The 21433-nt window shown below is 41.7% G+C and overlaps 1 protein-coding gene across 1 annotated transcript in view; it reads left to right on the top strand.

Annotated features, from left to right (window-relative positions):
* The window catches only part of LOC143290443 (uncharacterized), a 29549-nt gene extending 9719 nt beyond the window's left edge, over positions 1-19830 (top strand). The window contains 18 exon segments of the mRNA XM_076599877.1: positions 198-242; positions 906-993; positions 2614-2643; positions 3581-3732; positions 4080-4290; positions 5025-5165; positions 5393-5525; positions 7301-7548; positions 7939-8019; positions 8940-9716; positions 10074-10337; positions 11038-11139; positions 12334-12739; positions 13533-13613; positions 14145-14245; positions 14716-15385; positions 15387-16261; positions 17709-19830. Of these exon segments, the coding sequence (XP_076455992.1) occupies positions 198-242; positions 906-993; positions 2614-2643; positions 3581-3732; positions 4080-4290; positions 5025-5165; positions 5393-5525; positions 7301-7548; positions 7939-8019; positions 8940-9716; positions 10074-10337; positions 11038-11139; positions 12334-12739; positions 13533-13613; positions 14145-14245; positions 14716-15385; positions 15387-16261; positions 17709-17874 (4571 nt within the window). The 3' untranslated portion in view covers positions 17875-19830.
* Positions 19831-21433: the final 1603 nt, after the last annotated feature.

The raw sequence follows: 21433 nt of genomic DNA, 5'->3' as shown, positions 1-21433 counted from the left end.
TACTTCTTCTGTTCCTACATGTTTGGTTTGAGTGGTGATTGTTTTGCAGTTTGCTGACTTGGTGAGATTTTTCCTTCAATTGATTAGTTGTGGGTTGATTTCAAAATCATTATATTTGTTTTTGAGTAAAAACAACAGATTCTGTAACTGTAAAAAAACCCAAAAACTAACTAATTCTTTTCTTCATTTTCTTGCAGGTGATGGGACAGGGGGAGAGTCAATATACGGAGGGCACTTTGCTGGTAAGTGTGTATTTTTGTACCTTTCACAAGTTTCAGAATGTAACATCTAAATTTATGTTAGTAATTCTAATAGTATCCATCATTATTATTGTTCCTTTGTGTTGTTCATGTACACTGTGAAGGAAATGAATGATCCAGGAGTGAAGGTCAATGAATTGTATTTGATCGCTTGCCCTCTCCACCCCTATTGTTTTTCCTGCTGTTGTTTTTCTTTAATTTCAGACATTTAATTTTGACTTGCAATTTCAGTTGCCTGACTTGGTATCAATCTAATCAGACCATTTGTGATGTTTACTTATCTATTTCACCGCAAACTTTCTGTGTGAAAAACACTCCCCAGCACCAAATATCTTACATTCAGCGCTCTCAGTCACACAACTAGGTTCATGTCAAAACAACACGATGGATTTGATGAGTTCAAATTTGGTCAAGGGGCAAAGGATGGTCATTGTTTTACTGCACAGGAAACTGACTGCAGCTGTTAAGCTTTGTTACAGTGTAATAAATGGTCCTTTTAACATGACTCCTTGATCTTGACTGAAGTTGTCTATGGCAGGGAACTGTCTGGTCAACTAAAGTAGCCTATGCAATGAAAGTTAAGTTTGTATGTGTGCACCTACATTTGTGGTCATGTATGCATATGTCTCTGATATCTTTTTCCAGATGAAAATTTTAAGTTCAAACATGACAAGGAGTTTCTTCTTTCCATGGCAAACCGTGGAAAGGACACCAACGGATCTCAGTTCTTCATGTGAGTGTGTGTGTTGTCTGTGTTGTGTACTGTTCCATGTCTTGTCTTTTATGAATATCCATTTAATTTGTATGGAAAAGGAGGAAAGTAACTCATGATTGTGAGGAGTGTCGTTCATCACATATTATGGAAGTATGAAATGTTGTCACTGGTGTGTTCAAGTTTCTCACTCGCTCTACATATTTGTGCTTATGTGGAAGTTTCTGTGATGAGATCTGTTTGCTGTGAGATTTTGCAACTTCTTTGTTGCTTGTTACATGGTTACACCATTTTTGTGCACTGTTTAAAAATGTAAGGCGCTTTTGAAATTCAGGTGGTTTTTGAGCATTGAGAATAAATATAACTAGCTTTTTGAGCAATTATCTTTACAAAATTTCTGTCCCAAATGCAGTCTAAAATTAATAAGAAGTCAGAACTGACTTGGTTTTGAATACTGCATGAAAAAGCAGGCGTATAACATAACTTTAATCAGTGATTCACATGTAAACTTTTCTTGGTATGTTTTTCATTTCTCATTGTGTACTTAAGAATTTATGGAAATTGCCTTTTATTGTGAAATATGTTTGAATCATTTATCCTATGATGTTAAGAAGAAAAAAAAGTACAGTTGCATTAGATGTGTCGTTGAGCTGACAGGTGTTGATGATTTTGACAGAAATTTTGGATGAAAGGTAAGTTAAAAGAAAAAATGTGACGTTGAAGCTTGACGAGGATTTTACCATATTGTGTACTTACCCACAGAGCCGACCGGCCAAAACACAACACGGGAGTGGCAGGTAACTGGATCGGTCGGCCTGGATGATTGAAAACTGCTCTGGATGATTCTGGTGTCGGCCATTCTGGAGACTTGTTTGCCATTTTGTCATGCGCAGTGGGCGAGAAAAGAAATGACGTCTGTTCTCTGCTCAGCCCTTCATGTCCACGTGGCCCTCCCCCCCACCCACAATGGCCCCCACATGTTGTTATTGTGTAATTTTTGTAGTACATTCTTTTGTGCAGATTCAGGGAAAGGGGAAGGGTGGGTGGGTGGGCAGTGGCTAAAGAGTAGGGCTTTGCTCCATATTTCAGTGGGCTTTTATTTTTTTTTTGTGTGGCTCTGGAATCTGGAGTAAAGCCAAAATAAAAGTTTATGCAGTAGTCTGAAGAGTGGTGTCATGGAGATAGCATACAGTTTATGCTTTAGATTTTCTAAAATAGTATTGATATGTTAAAAAAAAGAAAAGAAAAAAAAAAGAAGAAGAAAAAGAAAAAACCGTGTGAGCCACAGGGATGTTTTATTGTGAAGACCAAGTGAAACGTTTTCCAAATAAAGAGCATATTCTTGTAAAGTAGCCATAGAACAGCAGTGGTTGATTGAAAATGTAGAGAAAAGTATCCACTTCTGTTGATGTGCAAAAGGATAGCCTTAATGGCATGTTAAAAACATGATCTGCTAGAAATTTGATATGGAATAGGCATATTTTAAGTGAGAAAAATGTCACAAGCTCGTGTCATATTGCACCAGTTTATTTAAATAAGCAAAACAAAACAAACAAAAAGCAAACATAAAAAAAGCAAACAACAACAATATGGATTTAGTCTTAATGAATATATTATCTAAAAAGTCTTTCTGATTTTCAGAACGACAAATGCTGCTCCCCATTTGGACAAGTGAGTACACCTTATATTTTGATGTTTGTTTTTGTCTCTTTAAAGTGAATTTCATTTTGAAAGTAAAAACAGACTGCCTTGATTGAAATCTAGTATAACAATATTTATTAAGAATGGGCCATTTTCCCCCTCCCCCCTTCTCCCTGCCTTCGAACTGCCCACCCCACCACCTCCTCCCCACTTGCCCTCCCCTGCTCCAAAGCCCCCTTCTCTCTCTCTCTCTCTCTCTCTGTCTCTGTCCCTCTCTCTCTATTTCTGCTGATATATTTGTATGAGAATGTTTTAGATGTGTGGGTGGGCAGGTGAGAGGGTGAATTTCTATAAGTATCCTTTACATGAAATACATCTTCTTGTTTTTGGTAATGACATATGTTGGTTTACATATTGTTGGTGGTGATTATTAGAATGGTGTAAGTAGGTGTGTGTTTCAAATGGTAACTATGTGGAAAGACTTAGTTATCGCTGTTTGTGCATTTGATGAACTTTCCAGCATTTTTTTTATTATTTGAAAATCAATATATTGTCAGAGCCAGTCATAGATTATGTGTATTGTTCACAGCAGATTTTGAACAGTAAGTAAATACATGTAACGTGTCTCACAGGTCTTTTCATTTGTTAATAAACATTTCTATTTCATAACAGGATTCCAGAGTTCTTTTTTTGTACTTCTTTAAATGTATTATTGAAGATGTTTGGATCTTCTTTTATATGATAACTTCCATGGTGCTGTGGCTGGGATGATGATGACATGCTGCCTGATAAATATGCAGTTTTGTGTTAACTTATGTGATATATTATCACAGCTAATAGTCACACACACATGCACGCACACACATGCATGAATGATGTTCCCACATCTTTTACCACATCTTCTTCCATACGCCCTATTGCTTCATCAATTGGCTGTGAAACCCTCACATTTTCCTGTGTTGTGCAGTGTCCATGTGGTGTTTGGCCATGTTCTGAGCGGACAAGATGTGGTGAAAAAGATTGAACAGTTGCCGACTGACGCTCGCAGTCGCCCAGAGGTGGAGGTGAAAATCGCCAACTGCGGAGAGCTAGTGCTTCTCAAGAAGGGCAAGAACAAAGGTGAGTTTCGGTGGTGTTTTGTTTTTTTTTGTTTTTGTGTGTGTTTGTGTTGAAAGAAAGAAATGGCAAATAGTGTTCACTGCATTTTATTACATTAAAAAAAAATTAGTTTCCAAAAAAAAGTGCTTTCTTGTTATTCTTAAGAATTGGCTGTAGGTATTTATTTTTTTTATAAAGTATGAAAGAATATATTAATAAATCTTGATAACAGATGTGTTGCATACTTTGATTCTGGGTTGTTTATTTGAGTGAGTTTACACCTGCAAGTAGGTATACGTGTCAAAGATGTGTTTCAGGTAAAAAGAAAGTCCCTGTCCCATCTGAATCTTCTTCCTCCTGTGTTTCAGGTAAAAAGAAAGTCCCTGTCCCATCTGAATCTTCCTCTTCCTCCTCCAGCTCGGAGTCGGAGTCAGAATCATCAGAGGAGGAGAAGAAGAAGAAAAAGAAGAAGAAGAAGCACAAGAAGAAGGACTCCAAGAAGAAGAAGAAGAAGGACAAGGATAAAGACAAGGAGAATCGAGGAAAGAAAGAACCTTCAGAGGAAGGAGAGATTGAAGAGTGAGTGAAAAGCTCGTTGGTAGGACTGATGGTTAGGAAAATGGTTTTGAACTGGTTGGTAACTGGCGTGAATTGTTAGGGCTGAGACTACAGGAGACCAATCATTTTTCTTGTATGTGGGAGTGTAGAGAGACATAATCTTACTGTGTTTTTTGTTGTTTGTTTCTTTTTTCTCTCTCTCTCTTTCTCTCTTCTTTACTGTGTGACTGATTTTATAGTAGATCAGTGTTACTTTGCTGAAGTACATATTAGACTGATGTGCAGTTGCCCTGATTTTATGATAGTTGTATGTCAATTTGCTGAAGTGCATAGAACATTGATGACATTGGAAAATTTCAAGAGTTGCAACAAGAAGAAGAAGATGTGAACAGAATCTTTGTGTGTGAGAAAGCTTGTGTGCACATGTGAATGTGTTCATGGCGTTTGATTTATAATCTCGGCAGTTTGAATATTTTACTTGCCCTTGGATACTAAATATCTCAGGAGACAGAAGAAAGGGAAAAAAAATGTTCTGGGAATCATTTATTCCTTGTTTTATAAAACATTTCTTGTTGATAATGGCTTCCTATTTACCTGGTGGTGTTGATAAGTATATTGTTATATTTATAGACTATTCTTGTTTCCCTGCAGTACCAGTGGTAATTTCTTAATGCAAATGACTGTGCTTACCTTGTGGTTTTAATCAATATATAAATTCAAGCATTGTTTTCATTTTTGTTTCCCTGCGGTAGCAGTGGTGAGATAGAGCCAGAGAAGGAGAAGGTGCCAACAGTGTTTGCTGAGATTCGTCCTGATGAGATTCCTGACGTGCCATTCCAGAGGTTTCTGTACCGTGGCAAACAGGAGGAAGAGGTCACAGCAGCTGGAGATGCCAAGTAAGATTTCCTTTCTCCGCCCCCCTCACATTGTTTTACGTTTCCATTTTGATTATGTTTTTGTCATAGCAGCTGGAGATGCCAAATAGGGTTTCTTTCCTCACTCTCTTTCCATTCCATTTTAGTTATTTTTTGTTTGTGTTAAATTGGGTTTTGCTTTCTTACAGTTGGTCTTTTTGAACATTATTTTCTTCAACCTTTTGACATTATTTTTTCTCCTTTGACAGAGAAACCAATCGGGAGAGACGGAGATCATCCCAAGACAACCGGCGACGTTCAGATGACAGACCATCATACAACTCACGAACCCGAGTCATGTATTCTTCCACTGGGAGACGCATCAAGGGCAGGGGCAGTATTGTGAGTGGTCCATGCCATTTTGGGGTGATTTGAATCGTGTTATGCTGGGTTTTAGCCTAATCACTTACAGTTTTACAGAAACTTTGCAGGTATGGCTAATGTGTTCTGCTGACAGCACTTCACTCAAAGAACTATGGAGATTCAGAGAAATTGTTCTCCAAATGAAATATTGAAGTTTGCTGAATACTTTTATTTTCTTAATTCACAGGAATACATCCTTGCCCAAACCAAATAGTTGTTGACTGGATTCTAAAGCTTCCTGTGAGATGATAAGTTGTGTTTTTTGTGTTTTTGTTTTTGTTTTTATGCCCCATTACCTGCATCATTTCAGTGGTATTACTCCCTCTCCACTCATTCTGATTTCCCTATACACAGCCAAACCCAGGTTTGTCTGTCATAGTCCCCATGTCAGCAGTGCTAAGGGAACTTTCAGGTTGCCTGTAGGCCACACACCAGAGGAGACCCTGCTCTGCTGCTGAGTCTCTTTGATGGTATTAAGTAGTGCCAGCTCTTATTAACTCACTCAGTACGGCCAGTCCTCTCTTCTCCTCTACACAGACCCCTCGGATGTCCAGTGGGTGTCTGAATGACCGAACCTTTAGCTTCTGTCGTCAGAACTGTGGTATTCTTTGTCAGCATTCACCTCTTCAGTATAAGGGTGTTCCGCTTGCAAAATTTTGATGATGGTAATTGGGATGAAACGCTGTTAACGTCGTCTCTTTCGCCGTTCGTATGGAGAGAGTTAAACATACTTAAGATACCAAGTACTAAGCCCCCTACTGATGACAATAATTAGTCACAGAGCCAGACTGAGCAAATGTTCCTCAGAGTGGAGACCACCACCACATCCCTAACAACAGACCCCCATGAATCTGCTGGCACCGAAGACCTTGACAGGACTCAAACAAGCATGGAAGTGCAGGGGGATCAAAACTGAGGTCACCATGAAAGCAGAGCATAAAAGGGCACAGAATTTGTGATTAAAGACTTTTTTTTTTAATCGATGATGGAGGAGGATGCTAGTTTTGAGGTCCATATTAGGTAAGGGACTACATGATAATTCTATGCTTCCTTTCATTATTATATTTTTGGCGTTATTCAGGCATTTTCTTAGCTGCTATTAGTGATGAATGATATGGATACTTATGTAGCACCTATCCTCAGTCGGAGACCATGCTTTAAGCACTTTACAAACTTGGGGTCATTTGCACAACAGGCTGCCTACCTAGGTAGAGCTGACTGACAGCTGCCATTGGGCGCTCATCATTCGTTTTCCTGTGTCATTCAGTCAGATTTCAGGCTTGAATGCATACACACTCAGACAGACATAAAACATTTTTTTGTGTATGACTGTTTTGTTTATTTACCCCACCATGTAGGCAGCAATACTCTGTTTTTGGAGGTGTGCACACTCGATGTGTTCTTGTTTCCATAACCCACCGAACGCTGACATGGATTACAGGATCTTGAATGTGCATATTTGATCTGCATGCGAATACACATGAAGGGGGTTCAGGCACTGGCAGGTCTGCACCTGGGAGATCGGAAAAGTCTCCACCCTTTACACAAGGCGCCATTACCAAGATTGGAAACCGGGACCCTCAGACAGGAAGTCCAACTCTTCAACCACTTTGCTGTTTTGCCCATCTATAAGTGGTATTGGAACTAAACTTGGTAGTATGTTAGACCTGAAAAAGCTTCCTACTAATTCCAGTCGCCCACATGATGAATACAACACACTCAGTTTGTCATGATTTTTCATTAACTTCTTCCAGAGATTCCGCTCTCGCAGTCGGTCGCGCAGCATCACACCCCCTCACTGGCGGCGGGAGATGGAGCGCACGGTGAAGGGGAGAGAACCCACAGAACCCCAGGCAGAGGAGAAGTGGATGAAGGGGGAGCTGCTGCAGCAGCAGGAACGACCGTCGGCAAAGTCACGCCTGGGGGCACGCATGGACATCGACAGGGAATCGGCCCCTCTGGGGAAGCGGTTCGAATCGGAGAAGGAGGAGAAGGAAGAAGGGTAACTGTTGTTTTTTTTGTTTTGTTTGTCTGTTCTTGCTTGAGGCAGTTCTTGTGGTACATTTGTATCAGCTGCTAATTTTTAGGTGTTTATGTTCTGTTCATGCTTGTTCTGGTTTTGTTTCATGAGTTTGTTGCTGCAACACTCACCATACATACACCCAGCACACATACAAAAATATGAAAACTGCACACATAACACACAGCATAATTTTTGTTGTTGTTTTTTTTGTTTTTTTAATTTTTTATTAAACACTGATAATGATGGGCATTTTTTGATGACAGATGAAAAATAACAGTCAGACTGGGCATATTTAATAAGACTTTTTTTTTCCTCTTGACAGTGTTAAATAATGCACCAGTTCGAAATACTATTATTTTCATCACACAGGGAAGAAAGTGATGAGGAAGAGGACGAAGAAGAGGAGGTGGACAAACAGAAACACAAGAAAGACAAGAAGGAGAGCAAGAAGTGAGCACCTAAATTTGTCGTGTTGTAAATGTGTCACTTAGGATTTCAGTCCAAGCATTGTGATTATAATAATGTAGGAAGACTGCTTGATTTATTTTGATATGTTGGATCATCACTGAGTCAGAGGATGGAGTGTGGAATATTAAAGCTTTTTATTGTTTGAAAAGGCATAGTGCAAATAGATCATATAAGAAAGTGAGCTGTTTCACAGTTGAGCGGGAGGGTCTGTTCTTGAAATCATTTATATCCATCAAATACAAAAGCAGATTTTCCGATTAAAAATATCAGATACAAGACCTAATCAAACTTTCAGAAATAGTTTCATAAGCACTAGTGTTGTTGATGAGATCTAGTTCGAATATGACTGACATTCAGCATAAATGCTTCACAAGCTGAATTGTTGGATACTTTACTGTTCTTACTTCTTGAGTGTTGAAAATGACATGTGGTATGTTATCTCTTCTTATTTGGCAATGATTCATGTTTGTGATGTGGCTTGATAGAACCAATTGATTCTGTTTATTTACTGTTGTCACTGTCACTGGTGATGAGAAACAGAACCTTGGTTTCAAGGAGGTGAGTGGAGGGTATTATATTGAACCAAAGAAGGTTTGGGTGCAAGCATGGACCAGTGACTTGAAAATGATAAAGTTTTATATATTTGATGAGTATGGCAAATTCCCTAACATTTTTGTTTGTAGGTGTTAACAGTTATGTCAAAAAAAAAAGAAAAGAAAATGTAGTTGTATGAATTATCTTTCCATTGACACTTGTCTAACCCTTAAAACGTCTTAAATAAACAAAACATTCCATTACAGACCATTTTGTGATGATCTGAAGTACTTTGCTGAGGATTCTACATGTATTACATTTTCTGACAGCAGAAAAATTATGCTTTTATTGTTGTATTTGATTTCCAGGCATAAAAAGCACAAGAAAGATTCCAAACACAAGAAGAAGCACAAGAAAAACAAGTCCAGTAGTGAGGAGTCGGACTCGGAAAAGGAGGAGAAGAAGAAGAAGAGCAGCAAAAAGAAGGAGCATAAAGATGACTCCAAGAAAAAGAAAGAAGTGAAGAAGAAAAACTACCGAAAGAAGAACCTAAGCAGCAGCAGTGACTCTGAAGAAGAGAAGGAGAAGGAAAACAATGAAAAGGAGAAGAAGAAATCAGAAAAAGGCAAAGACAGTAAAAAAGAGGATTCCCGATCAAAACACCGCAATCGATCCGGATCATTTGACAGAAAGGACCAGTCAGGAAGCAGACGAAGGAGCCGGGATGATTCAAGGAGAGGCAAAGAAACGAACAATCGCCGGCAAGACTATGCCAGACGGAACCGATCCCCAAGCCCTGAGAAAGCCAGAAATGGGGAAGTAAAGAAAGCTGGACGGAGAGAGAGGGATGACTCATCTGACCAGGACAGGTCACGGGAAAGGCGCAAATCCAAGTCCAGGTCTGTGTCAGAAGAGCGAACCAAGGACAGGAGAAAGTCCAGATCCAAGTCGTACGAAATGAGACGGTCGAGGTCTGTTTCCAAGTCGAAAGATGCCAGAAAGTTGTCCAGGGGTGATGACTCTCGTCGTCGTTCAGGATCGAGAGACGGCGCTGGGAAGAGAAGATCTCGCTCCAGGTCTGACGACAGGCGAATGTCACAAAGAAATGATCGTTCTCCTGACAAATACCGGTCCAGAGATGACAGGTAAGATGTCCCTTTTTTTTTTCTTCCCCCCCGCCCCCCCCCTTTTTTTTTTTTTTTTTTTTTTTTGCCCCCTTCATGCTTTTCAAGAAAAACAATATTTGTAAAATATTGTAGAATTATGTGTATGCCACTGACTCATATTTTTACAAAATTGTGATTGTCTTTCTGGTGTCCAAGAGTTTTACACATTGCTACACAAACATTCAAAAGATTTTGCTTGTTTGAGTTGCTGGGAACAATGATACGCAAGTTTTTATTATGGTTGAAACTTTGAATGGTTCACATCAGACATGTCTTTTACCTCTCCAAAGACACAAACCCATTTTTACTTTTTTTATTTTTCAACATGATTTATAGAAGACGTTCTCGTTCTCCTGACCGAAGACGTTCGCGATCTCCTGAGCGACGCCGGCGATTTTCACCAATTAGACGTGGAGGGTACAGTGGTCGACGGGGAGGAAGTCCCTTCCGACGAAGGAGCCCCGTTCGTCGGGATTCCCGTCGCAGTCGCACCCCGCCGTACAAACGTAGGAGGGGCCGGTCGTCCAGCTCTTCTGACTCAGAGTCTGACAGAGATCAGCATCGCCGTGCTGCTGCGGAGAAGAAACTGAAGATGTTTGGGTAAGGACTGGAGTGTTTTGGCTAATTTACTTGAGTGTTTGGACAAAGACTGGAGTGTTTGGGTGAGGACTTTAGTGGCAAGGACTGGAGCATTGAGGTAGGGACTGCAGTGTTTGGCAAGGACTGGGGTGTTTGGGTAAAGACTTAGTGCTGCAGTGTCTTGATAAAGACTGGAATACTTGAGTGGATCCACTAGTGGTACAAGGAGGCAGGTTGTTTGAGTGAGAATGATAAACAAAGCTATGCTTTTTCCAACTGATTGTGAACCACTGGTATAATGTCACAACAACAGAATTAGATCAGAAAGAGCTTACAGAAAAACAATGAGTTATCTTTGCAGTCTTGGCTTATTCTACCTTCATTATTTTTTGGTGCACCCTGATTGACCTTTTTTCCCCCTTTTTTTTCATAAAAAATTCCAAATATAATTTTATTTCACTGTTGGTGCTCTTAAAGATTGAAGTTGTGTGGCAAAAGGAAGATCATCCCAAACAAGTTGTCAGACAGGACCAGAGGTATCGCGTGACAAAGGTTACCTGAAAAAAGTGCATTTCTTGTGAAATAAGATAGAAGATGGTTTGTAGGCTACATCAAGATGGATGTCTTGTTAGCAGAGTGTGAGATCATTTGTAGTATATTGGGTCACTCTCTGGTATATGGTTGTATGAGGTTACATTAAGGTGTATCATAATATTTTCAGAGTGCCGTTGGTTCGTAAGTCAGAGAGCCCTCCCCCCACCCACTGGAAGCCTGGCCAGAAACCTTTGTTCATCAAATCTTCCACCAGCATCAATGCAGAGGAGTGAGTTTTCTCAACTGTCTTGTCTCATAGGTCTACTAACATAGGTATTATTTTTGGGTGATGGAAACTTGTGTCATTGTTTGACATGTGTTTGTTAGTGTTTTATGTGTAAATGTGGGGTAAGTCATACTTGAAAGCATGTATATTTATGTATGTTTAACTTTCATTGTCAACACCAAGAGCTCCCTGTTCTAGGAGGTTCAAGCATCAGTCTACATATTAAGATTATAGATATCAATGGAAATGACTAAAATCAGGTTTGGGGGTTGGAAGGAGCAGGGTTGAGGAAGGGGTCAAGAACAAGTAGTTGACTATTAATGATGAGATCTTGGAACTTTTATTTGTATTTTGTTTCCCCTTTTTCTTTTCCTTTTGGGACTGAGTGGGGAAAAGGGCTCAGGGGTCGGTTTGGGTTTAGACTGTACACGTAATGGAAAAGAACAATGGTGGTTTTCCTCCTTTTGTGTGGATTTTTGTTTTCCATCTTTCATACACCTACCCACCTCTTCCTACACACATGCAGACACATACATACACACACTCAGTCACTTATTCACTTTCTCCTTCCCACCTCTTCTTTGTACAGTGATGATAATCACGAACATACTAACTTACAACTCCCAGTAACACATACCTCATATGTGTTTGCCACCCCCTGCACCTCCCCCCCCACCCCCCCACACACACACATCCCCAGGACAACTGAAGCATCCCCATGCCCCCCACCCCCACCCCCCTCCACACACACACACACACACATTATCCCACTCCTCCTCCCTCATGGTACACTGACTCCCAATGCAGTGGTTTCTTGTGGTAACTTGTTCACTAAAGAGAGAATCTGAGGGTGCAGGATTGAATCCCACACTAGTCAGAATTTTCTTTATCATGAGACTTTGTGGTGGTCTGGATGCCAGTCATTCATATGAGATGATAAACCAGGTACTGTGCAGATCGTGCACTTAGTGCACATGAAAGAACCCATGCCAACAAAAGAGCTGTCCCTGGCAAAACTCAAGAAAAATCCACTATGATAGGAAGACACATGCACTTGCAGACAGCAAAAGGAGAAGGAAAAAAAGTATGGCGCTGCTCTATGGAGATGTAGGGAGAGCAGCCTAAATTTCATGTAGAGAAATCTTTTGTGACTAAAACATAATACAATTCAGTTCAATACATGTATGTCTGTAACAGGACGCACAAGGCCCCAGCAGCAGAAGTCCCTGTGCTTATGACAGGACAGGCCCTGCAAGACATCAGTCTGCCTGAGGGGTCATCCACCTCCCCCCTGCCCACCTCCACCAACACCAAACCCAACATGGAGAGAGCAGCGGAGGTTGTGTCAGAGAAGCCCAAGATCCTGTACAATCTGGATAAGGAGGAACCCATCACCCCTCTTCCCGTCAAGCCCCCACCCACTCATGGCCGGGTTGGAGGGAAAGAGGGTGGTCGGAGGTCAAGGTCGTCGTCCAAGAGCTCCAGGTCGTCCCACAGCTCTGGGTCCAGCTCAAGGTCAAGGTCCCCCTCCCCCAGGAAGAAGGCGGCACCACCGTCCAGCGAGTCGGAGTCCGATCGGAAGAAGGAGAAGAAAGTGGTGGAGGTGAGGGGTTGTTGTTGGACTGGGAGTTGTGATTTCAGTAGATGGCAAATTCTCTCTTTGATCTGAAGATGGAAGATATGTCAGGGAATGTTTCTTGCATATGTGTTGTTCACATAATAGTCGATCACATACTGACTTGCCATATGTTTGGAGTCCCCACATCTCTGACCTGAAATCATCGCTAGTGTCAACAATTTTAACCGGGCCATTGCCAGAGTATGATTTTTGTTTTCCAAATCTTTGTTGAACAGTCCAGTTGGTTTTCTGTAATCGTTGTCAGTTACTTGTTCTGAGGATGTCAGAGTGTCACATAATGTTACTATGTGTAGGTCTAAAATCTAATATCACTTTTATTAGGAAGATGTAAAATATAAGACTACATGAAGGTCTGAAGTGACTTTCCCAAGAGGGTGATCCTCTGAGTGCTGCAGTTGGAGCACTTCCGCATTTGCTGAAATCCATATAGACAGGGCACCAAAATAGCACTGAAAGACTACTGACATAATATAGGCTGTTTCAGAAACCGCACCAAAATGACAGTGCAGTATTCTGACTTTGCCTGTTCCTGCTGTGTTTCGATTTGGCATGGATCCACTCAAAGCTTATTGCAAATAAAAAGTGGTAGTTGCTCATTCTACTGTTAAACATTGGAAATGCAGACACACACACACACACACACATATACACATACACACACAGTGACATTCACACACACACACACACACAAACGAATGCAGAAATGTATTGATTGCACTGTTGAGTTCAAGGATATATTGTGTTGAATGATTTTCAGGAGCGGATGAAGTGGCAGCCACCGCCCGAACCAGAAGACATGGAAGTCGATGATGAATCTGTTCCTAAGCCACCTGCAGCTGTAAGCACTTTCTTCTGTTCTATTGCTTTTATCTTTATTTGTTACTGGTGTGCCCCTAAGAGTCAGTGAGGTGTGAGCCGAGTGGGGAAAGCGAGAAACCATTGCTAGGTGTGATGCTGTGATGAACCTCCAAATTATCCATTTTTTTTGGTGAAAACATATATATAGATAGATAGATAGATAGATAGATAGGGAAAGTCATCAAAACCCATCAGATCATCTTCATCTTGAGTAAAACATAAAAAAGTGTGCTCTTTGTTAGTGTGTATGTGTTTCCAGTTGATGTTTATCAGAGTTCAAGGTGGCAACATGGTATGGTGGAAAAGATGTATTTGGCTAGCGCCTTTATGGTAAAATTGTTCAGGGCTTGGGTCTTGGTTTTGTTGCTTGAGGGGGTGCCCAGTGTTTAACCTTCACTGTGTAGTTTTGTTCCATATTAACTTTCACTGCGTAGTTTTGTCCTGTGTTTCGATTTCACTGTGTAGTTTTGTCCTATGTTTCACCTTCACTGTGTAGTTTTATCCATGGCAGGTGCCTGTGGAAAAGAGGACGGACAGCCCCACTGTGCACATCAAGACCCCACCGCTGCCTCCCTTGGACCAGGTTGCTGTGGCAGCTGCTGAAATGGCCAGGTAAAATACATTGGAAAAGTAGGTTAGGAGAAATAATGGCATGTCTGAGAGTGCTTACACCATCCTGATGACTAATGTTTTGTAAGAAGAAAGATCAGGGGTTTTATGACTGAAATTAGAAAATAAGATGAAAGTACCCTGAACTGGAAAGCGATTCTTTTGGAGCAAGAATGAAAGTTTTGTATGACAAAAGATTTTGGGGCCCACCTGTCAAAAGGGGGAGAAGTAAGCAAAAGTGTTAATTATTACAGAGATATTTTGCAAGGGAATATATTGCTGTCTCAAACTGTACTTCTGTTTTTCTTTTCCTTTCACATGTGTAAAGTATGTCTGTTTTATTTGGTAATGTTTTTTACCCTGACATTCATTAGATGTTAGTGTTAAGCACGGGATATCAGTGGTGAATCTATGTGTTACGTTTTTAAGACAGACGTGTGTTGATAACAACCACCAATGTGACGTGTTCTCAGGAAAAGGGAAGAACTGAATCGCGCCAGTGCCTCCAGCATCCCTCTGCCTGTGGAGGGCGTCAAGCCCCCGCCATCAGCCCCTGTGCTGGAACCACACTCCCCCCAGTCCTCCCCTCCCCCACCTCCTGCCCAAGGGGACAAACCAGGCGACCAACGCAGCAGACGCGACAGCAGCAGCAGCAGCCACAGTTCCTCACGTTCCAGTTCCAGCAGCTCAAGGTCAGGGTCGGAGTCCCCCATAAAGTCCAAGAAGGCAGCAAGGGGAGATGTTCAGGAACCTCCTGTGGATCTGGCCAACCAGATTCCCCTGCCTCCCCCCACCACCCAGGCCCCATCACTGTCCGAGGCGACAGTTGCCCCTGTAGAGAGGGCGCCTCGGTCCAGGTCTTCCTCCTCCTCCTCCTCTTCCCGCTCCCCGTCCCATTCCAAGGAGAAGGCTGCGGTCACGACCAGTGTCCACGACAAGCCTCCAGAAGAGGAGAGTGCCAAGACCGCCGGCAAGGAAGACCCCCCTGCTGCTCCCAAAGCTCCGTCACGTTGGGACTCAAGGCCACCCCCTGCCCCTGTTCCCCTCCCTGTCCCCCCTCCTGACGACGAGCCATCAGAGAGGAAGGAGGTGGAAACTAAGAAGTTGTCCCCAGTGAGGGATGGGGGCGATAAGGTGAAGAAACCGCCCCCTACCAGAGAAGGCAAGAGCTCGCAGCAGCAGCAGTAGCAGCAGCGACAGCGACTCAAGCAGCTCTGGGTCCAGCAGTGACAGCAGCCAGTCTTCAGGAAGAGGGGTGAAAAAGGGGGCCAAGAAAGCAGCACCCCCACAGCCTAAGGCCAAGTCCCCCCCGGAGCCCAAGAAGAAAGGCAGCAGCACCAGGTCCAAGTCCCGTTCCCCTTCAGCCCGGAGGCGGAGCCCCGCTGGGGGTCGTGACAGGCCCAGGACAGAACGGTCACGGTCAAGATCAGGTCGAAGGAGTTCAAGGTCACCCAGAAGAAGTGGGCGGTCTCCTCGAAGGTCTCCTTACAGAAGCTCCCGCCGGTCTCCCGTTCGCCGGTCTCCAGTCCGAAGACGGTCGCCTCGCCCTCGCAGATCTCTCTCCCCTCTCAGGTCGCTGTCATGGCGATCCAAGATGGTGACACCCAGGATGATATCGCCACGTCGCAAGCGGTCAGATAGTCCTCGAAGGTCAAGGTCACGGCGCAGATCTCGATCCAGGTCACCAAGAGCAAGGAAGTCGTCGAGATCCAAGTCACCACGCAAGAGAAAGTCCCGGTCAAAATCACCGCGAAAGAGGAAGTCCCGATCAAAATCGCCACGAAAGAGGAAGTCCAGGTCGAAATCACCACGAAAGAGGAAGTCCAGGTCCAAGTCACCTCGTCAGAGAAAGTCAAAGTCTCCAACTCCTCGGCAGAGGAAATCTCGATCAAAATCTCCCCGACAGAAACGCTCCAAGTCACCAGCTCCAGCCCGGAAGTCCAGGTCAGAGTCGGTCCAAAAGGCCAAGTCTCCCAACACCAGGTCGTCACGAACTAAGTCTCCCGCAGAGAAGGCTGGGTAAATAGCGGTTTTTTTTGGGGGGTGTTGGCGATGTAATCCATTCATTCTTCATACTGATATTTATGGCTGTGTAATATTCATGTAGGTGGGTTAATAGTACTTCATTTCTTTGGTTCATCCATTCAGTCTTCGTTCAGATAATTTTCATTGTTGTGTAATATTCATATAGCTGGGTAAATAGTACTTCTTTTCTTTGGGTCATCCACTCAGTCTTCGTTCAGATAATTTTCATAGATCTGTAGTATTTATAAAGCAGGGTGAATAGTACTTCTTTCTTTGGTTCATCCATTCAGTATTTATAATGTTCATAGCTGTGTAATATTCATAAAGCTGGGTGAATGGTACTTGTTTTTGGTTCATCCATTCAGTCTTTATACAGATAATGGCTATCTGACACAGCTATTCACATGATGATAACAAGAAGTTTGAAGTTGGGTTTGCAAACCTCAAATCTTAAAAACAAAAAGTACATACATCACTTTGATTTTGAGGCCCTCTTCTAATGTCTCAATCCAAGTGTAAAATGAAGCAACAGAGGTTAAAGTCTGCTTCAGTTCGTATACACAGAGCCGGGTTCAAACGGAGTCATGGAAATCTGGAAAACTCCTGGTAAAATGATGTACAATTTCCAGGGCTAGAAAAGTTTTTGAAAAATGTTTTGCCCTTCTTTTCTTCAGAGTCTGGCAAAGTTTGAGAATTTTGATAATAAAACCTTTGACCAGTATTATGCGACAAAGAGCTTAATGCATTGAATAAAATAAAATTAAAAGAGCAGTCAGCAAAGAGCTACAAATTGAAAAAAAAGAAAAAGTGATGAAAATTAAACATTACAAGGATATCCGCAAATCTTTTTCAGTTCAGAGGTTTTAAGCAAACAACTTTTTAAAGTTTTTCTTTGCAGTTGGTATAGTAAATTTTCAGTTTGGTCATGAAAAGATATGGAATTTAGTTTGGTAACATCTGTGGGAACCTGTTAATTAGTATCATTGATTGAATTGAGGAGGAAAGTAGTAGATTGATTAAGATGCTTCTCTGCCAGTACAGTGTCGGCGAGGGTCCTGGCTTGAATCCTGGTCTTGCCCTTTCAATTCTCCTAAGTTTGATTGGAAAAATTGGAGTGTCCAGTATTTCGGATGAGATGCTAAACTGAGATCCTGTGTGCAGCACGCACTTGGTTTACTGAAAAGGAACCCATGGCAAAGCAAGTGTTGTCTTCTGGCAAAAATCTGTTGAAGAAATCTAATCTGATAGGTACACAAATGCATGTACTCAAGGCCAAAGTGTGTTGGGTAATGCTGCAGCTAGGCATTTGCATAGCAGATGTGGGTAACATACATGGTTTGTCCAAATGCACTGACGTCTCCTTGAGAAACTGAAACTGATTTATTTCAGTCCCGTTCAGAGTGATGAGAAAAGCATGGTAAGCATTGTGATAATGTTCCAGACGAGGGGCCCAGAAACCAGAGGGTGTGGCCACCAAACGACCTCGCAAGCACTCCTCTTCTGACAGCAGCGACAGCAGCAGCAGCAGTGACGCCAGTCCAGAGAAGAAGCGAACCAAACGGGCGTCGTCATCGTCGTCGTCTTCATCATCATCTTCCAGTGACTGATTCAATGGTTGTTGAATATGGAGACTGTTTTCCAAGCTTGCTTTTTTGATTTATAAGTTGTAAGGAGTTTTGTTAGGATGTAGTATTGAACAGTTGTCATGGAGGTTTGGTTAAGGTATACTATTGACGAGTTGTCATTGATGCTTGTGTTCTTGTTCTTTTCTTGTTGAAATCTGTTAAGTAGGTATTACTGGATAGGTCGAGTCAAACTGGGAACTTTGTTACAGGTCTGTAGACAGAATTTCACTTTAGTAGTGTTTACTTCCGCCCCCTCTTCCCCACCCCACTCACTCACACACACAGCCACCATTGACAAATACATTGAGTAGCTTTATACCCAGTTCCTTGGTCGACATTTATACCTTGTTCTTCGAGCATGCATGTAGGATTTTATTGATGTCAGATTGTAATATTTCCAGATAATTTTTTGAAAGTCAGAATGATAACATACGCCTCAACCACACAATTTTCTTGAGTTATTTTTCTAAAATTGATTACACAGTGTTTCAGTTCTCAGTCAATGTTTTCGTTATCCAGATGAGTCACCGACACAGAAGAATTTCTGTAAAATTTTGGCCGACTAATAATTTATTATAAGTCTGGCTGAAATTTTTGAGAAATGCATTTCATTGTCCAAAATTTTAATGGAGAAAAGTAAACATGATTATTAGTCAAGTTGAAATTCCATTTGAAGGTATTTTATCACAAAAGCAAAAATGAATAGAGAGTTTAGAGACTTGGCACTTATATTCATTTTTCTGTGTGGGAATTAATATTTCAGTTTTCTGTGTGTTGGTCAAAGACCAAGTTGCTTTTCTACAGAAGATAGTGAAATTACCTTTTTTATGAACTCCTTTTGTTTGTTCTTTCATTCTTTGTGTCAAACCATGTTTGTTCTGGATTCATTTGCTTTGCTTTCTCGAATTTTTTCTCTCATTATTTTGGCATAGGTGGTTTAAATAATGCTGATGTTGATCAGGGCCAGTATTGGTCACATATTGATAAATAAAGTGAATATTATATGTGAAAAAACTTGCTGTTACAGAATTCTTGGTATTAGGTGTTGGATAAAGAGGAGGGTACCAAGCATAGAGATGCCAACTGTTACAATTTCACTGTATTTTATTAAGCCCGATCGCAGTTTGTTCCAACGTTAAGCCAACATAAAAATTGTTCCGAGAAGTTCATTTTCAACTGCATAGCATGGTCACATGCTTTCCTGTCATAATATTACCCATACGCTCTAGACCAATCCATCACAAGGCTAGGGCAGTCACTGACTTTGGTCTCATGTGATGATGCTCAGTTAACCGCATGCATTTTTACATTGAAACAGCATTGAGTAGACCAGTCAGCTTAACTGTATGCCCAAACAAGAGAGAATGTGTCTGAATCAAATAGCGTCTTGGTCAAACAGCGTCTGCCCGGTGGATTAAACTATGGATTCCCAGCCTGGACATAGGAAAAATCTCAAGAATGCATCAGGACATTGACTGACACTTACTACAGTATACCTCTCTCAGGTGACCTGAGAAATATAATCAGAGCACCAATAAGAAGAGACTGGTCTTTGGAAAACTGACCTTATGTAACAATTACAAACAGCCTCCGGTAGCAGTTAAACCATGTTGCAGGAAGGCTTAAGTGTTAGTATGCTTTGCAGAAATAAGTATACATTTGCTGATGTAGTTCAGTGCCTGAGTGTTCCTACCAAATTTCCTGACTGTTCCTACAAACTCTTGACAGGGGTTGGCATCTCTGTGAGCCTGGCCAAATTCTGCATCTTGATCCTTTTATTAGACAGGAATAAATAACATTTCACGTGGAGTTATCACATGACTGAACAAAAGTCTGTGTTATATGTATGTTTTAAAAATGTTTTTGTATACCATCAGTGTATTGTAGAATATCCTTCAAAGTTCAGTACAAAATGGGTGAGTGTGCAAAAAGATATTAATAAATCAGTGAATGCACAGAATGAACTAAGTTTTGCACGTAGATAAACTGCAACTTTCCCCTCCAAATCACCTCCAGTTTCATAAACAGTCTTTGGAGTTGATGCTCTGGTTTAGGAAATCTGACAAAGAATTTACATACGTACAGCCAGTTCTAAGAGAACATATGTGCATGCCTTTGGCAAAGAATCGGTTTGAAGGTTAAACAGATCTTAATTATTATTAACTTTTTCTTTTTTTTCCCATCCTTCCATCTGCACCATTTGTGGCATTATTCAAGTTGCCTAAAACGCAACTTTACCCAAGCTTGTCTGCCACAGTATTATCGCCAGTAATCCACAGGGACTTAGGATAATAGATTACTAATAAGCCACACACCAAAGGAGACCCTGTAAATCTTTATTGTAATTGAACTTGGAAGTTCATGTATACATCATCACCAGTTGGCATATACACTCCCACAACATGCATGTTTGTCACATTGCGCATGCATTCATGTTTTTTTGGTCCTTTCTTGTTAGAATGGCTTTCTACTTTGACCCTCATCAGTCTGCAAGTGTACATTAGTGTTTCAGTAACTGCATATATATTTGGGCACTTCCCAGTGCTGATTCGATTAAAAACAAAAAAACACCACCATCCAAAAGAAAAAAGATGTGTGAGGCATGGGAGAAAAAAAAAAGCAAATTCAAGTAGTGCTGAACATGCATATATCCCACTGCCAATTCAATTTAAAAACAAAACAAAAACAAAAAAAACATCACCCCCTAAAAGAAAAAAGGATATGTGTAGGCATGGAAAAAAGCAAATTTAAATACACATACTTAACTGACCCACTAGTACAGACTCCAGCAGGGGTCCGACATTCCTGTCCTATGCAAACTACTATCCGCCTATGCGGAGAAAACGAAAGTAGCTACGGTCGATAACCTCCCGAAAGTAGGTAACCTCCCCTTTGCCCCCCTGATATGTGTAGGCATGGAAAAAAGCAAAATCAAGTAGTGCTGAACATGCATGCACTGCATCTATCACACTCACAAAGGGTCTGCCCATTGCTGAAGTACTGGCATTTACATCAGTTTTGAAGTTTGGATGCAAAGACCTGCACACATTACCAGAGAAGAGGAGAGGGAACTAAGAATACCATGACAGAACATCACAAAGTTAACTGGAACCAGTATAAAAGGTACAACCCATGACCCGTATGAAAAGTCTGTCTATGGAACCAGGACATAACCCACAATGGACAACCAGGACACAAGACCAGATGGACTGCATACCCAAAGGAAACCAATACTGCACCCACAAAAACGGCCAGGACGTCACCCCAAGGCCAGAACAGCCAGACTTCATCCCTTAGACAAACAGGACTTCAGTCTTGGAATGCCAGGACAGTCAGTACTTCACCCTTGTAAACCAGTCTGGACAACAACACCCTTCACACAGCCTGGACATCACCCCTCTTCAGACACCCAAGACTTCACCCCTCTTCAGACAGCCAGGACATCACCCTTCAGAAAGCCTGGACATCACCCCTCTTCAGACACCCAGGACTTCACCCCTCTTCAGACAGCCAGAACCTCACCCTTCAGAAAGCCTGGACA

This window comes from Babylonia areolata, chromosome 15 (assembly GCF_041734735.1).
Source record: "Babylonia areolata isolate BAREFJ2019XMU chromosome 15, ASM4173473v1, whole genome shotgun sequence".
Classification (NCBI taxonomy): domain Eukaryota; kingdom Metazoa; phylum Mollusca; class Gastropoda; order Neogastropoda; family Buccinidae; genus Babylonia; species Babylonia areolata.
Note: the sequence above shows the minus strand (reverse complement) of the source record. Positions and strands in the feature narration are given on the sequence as shown.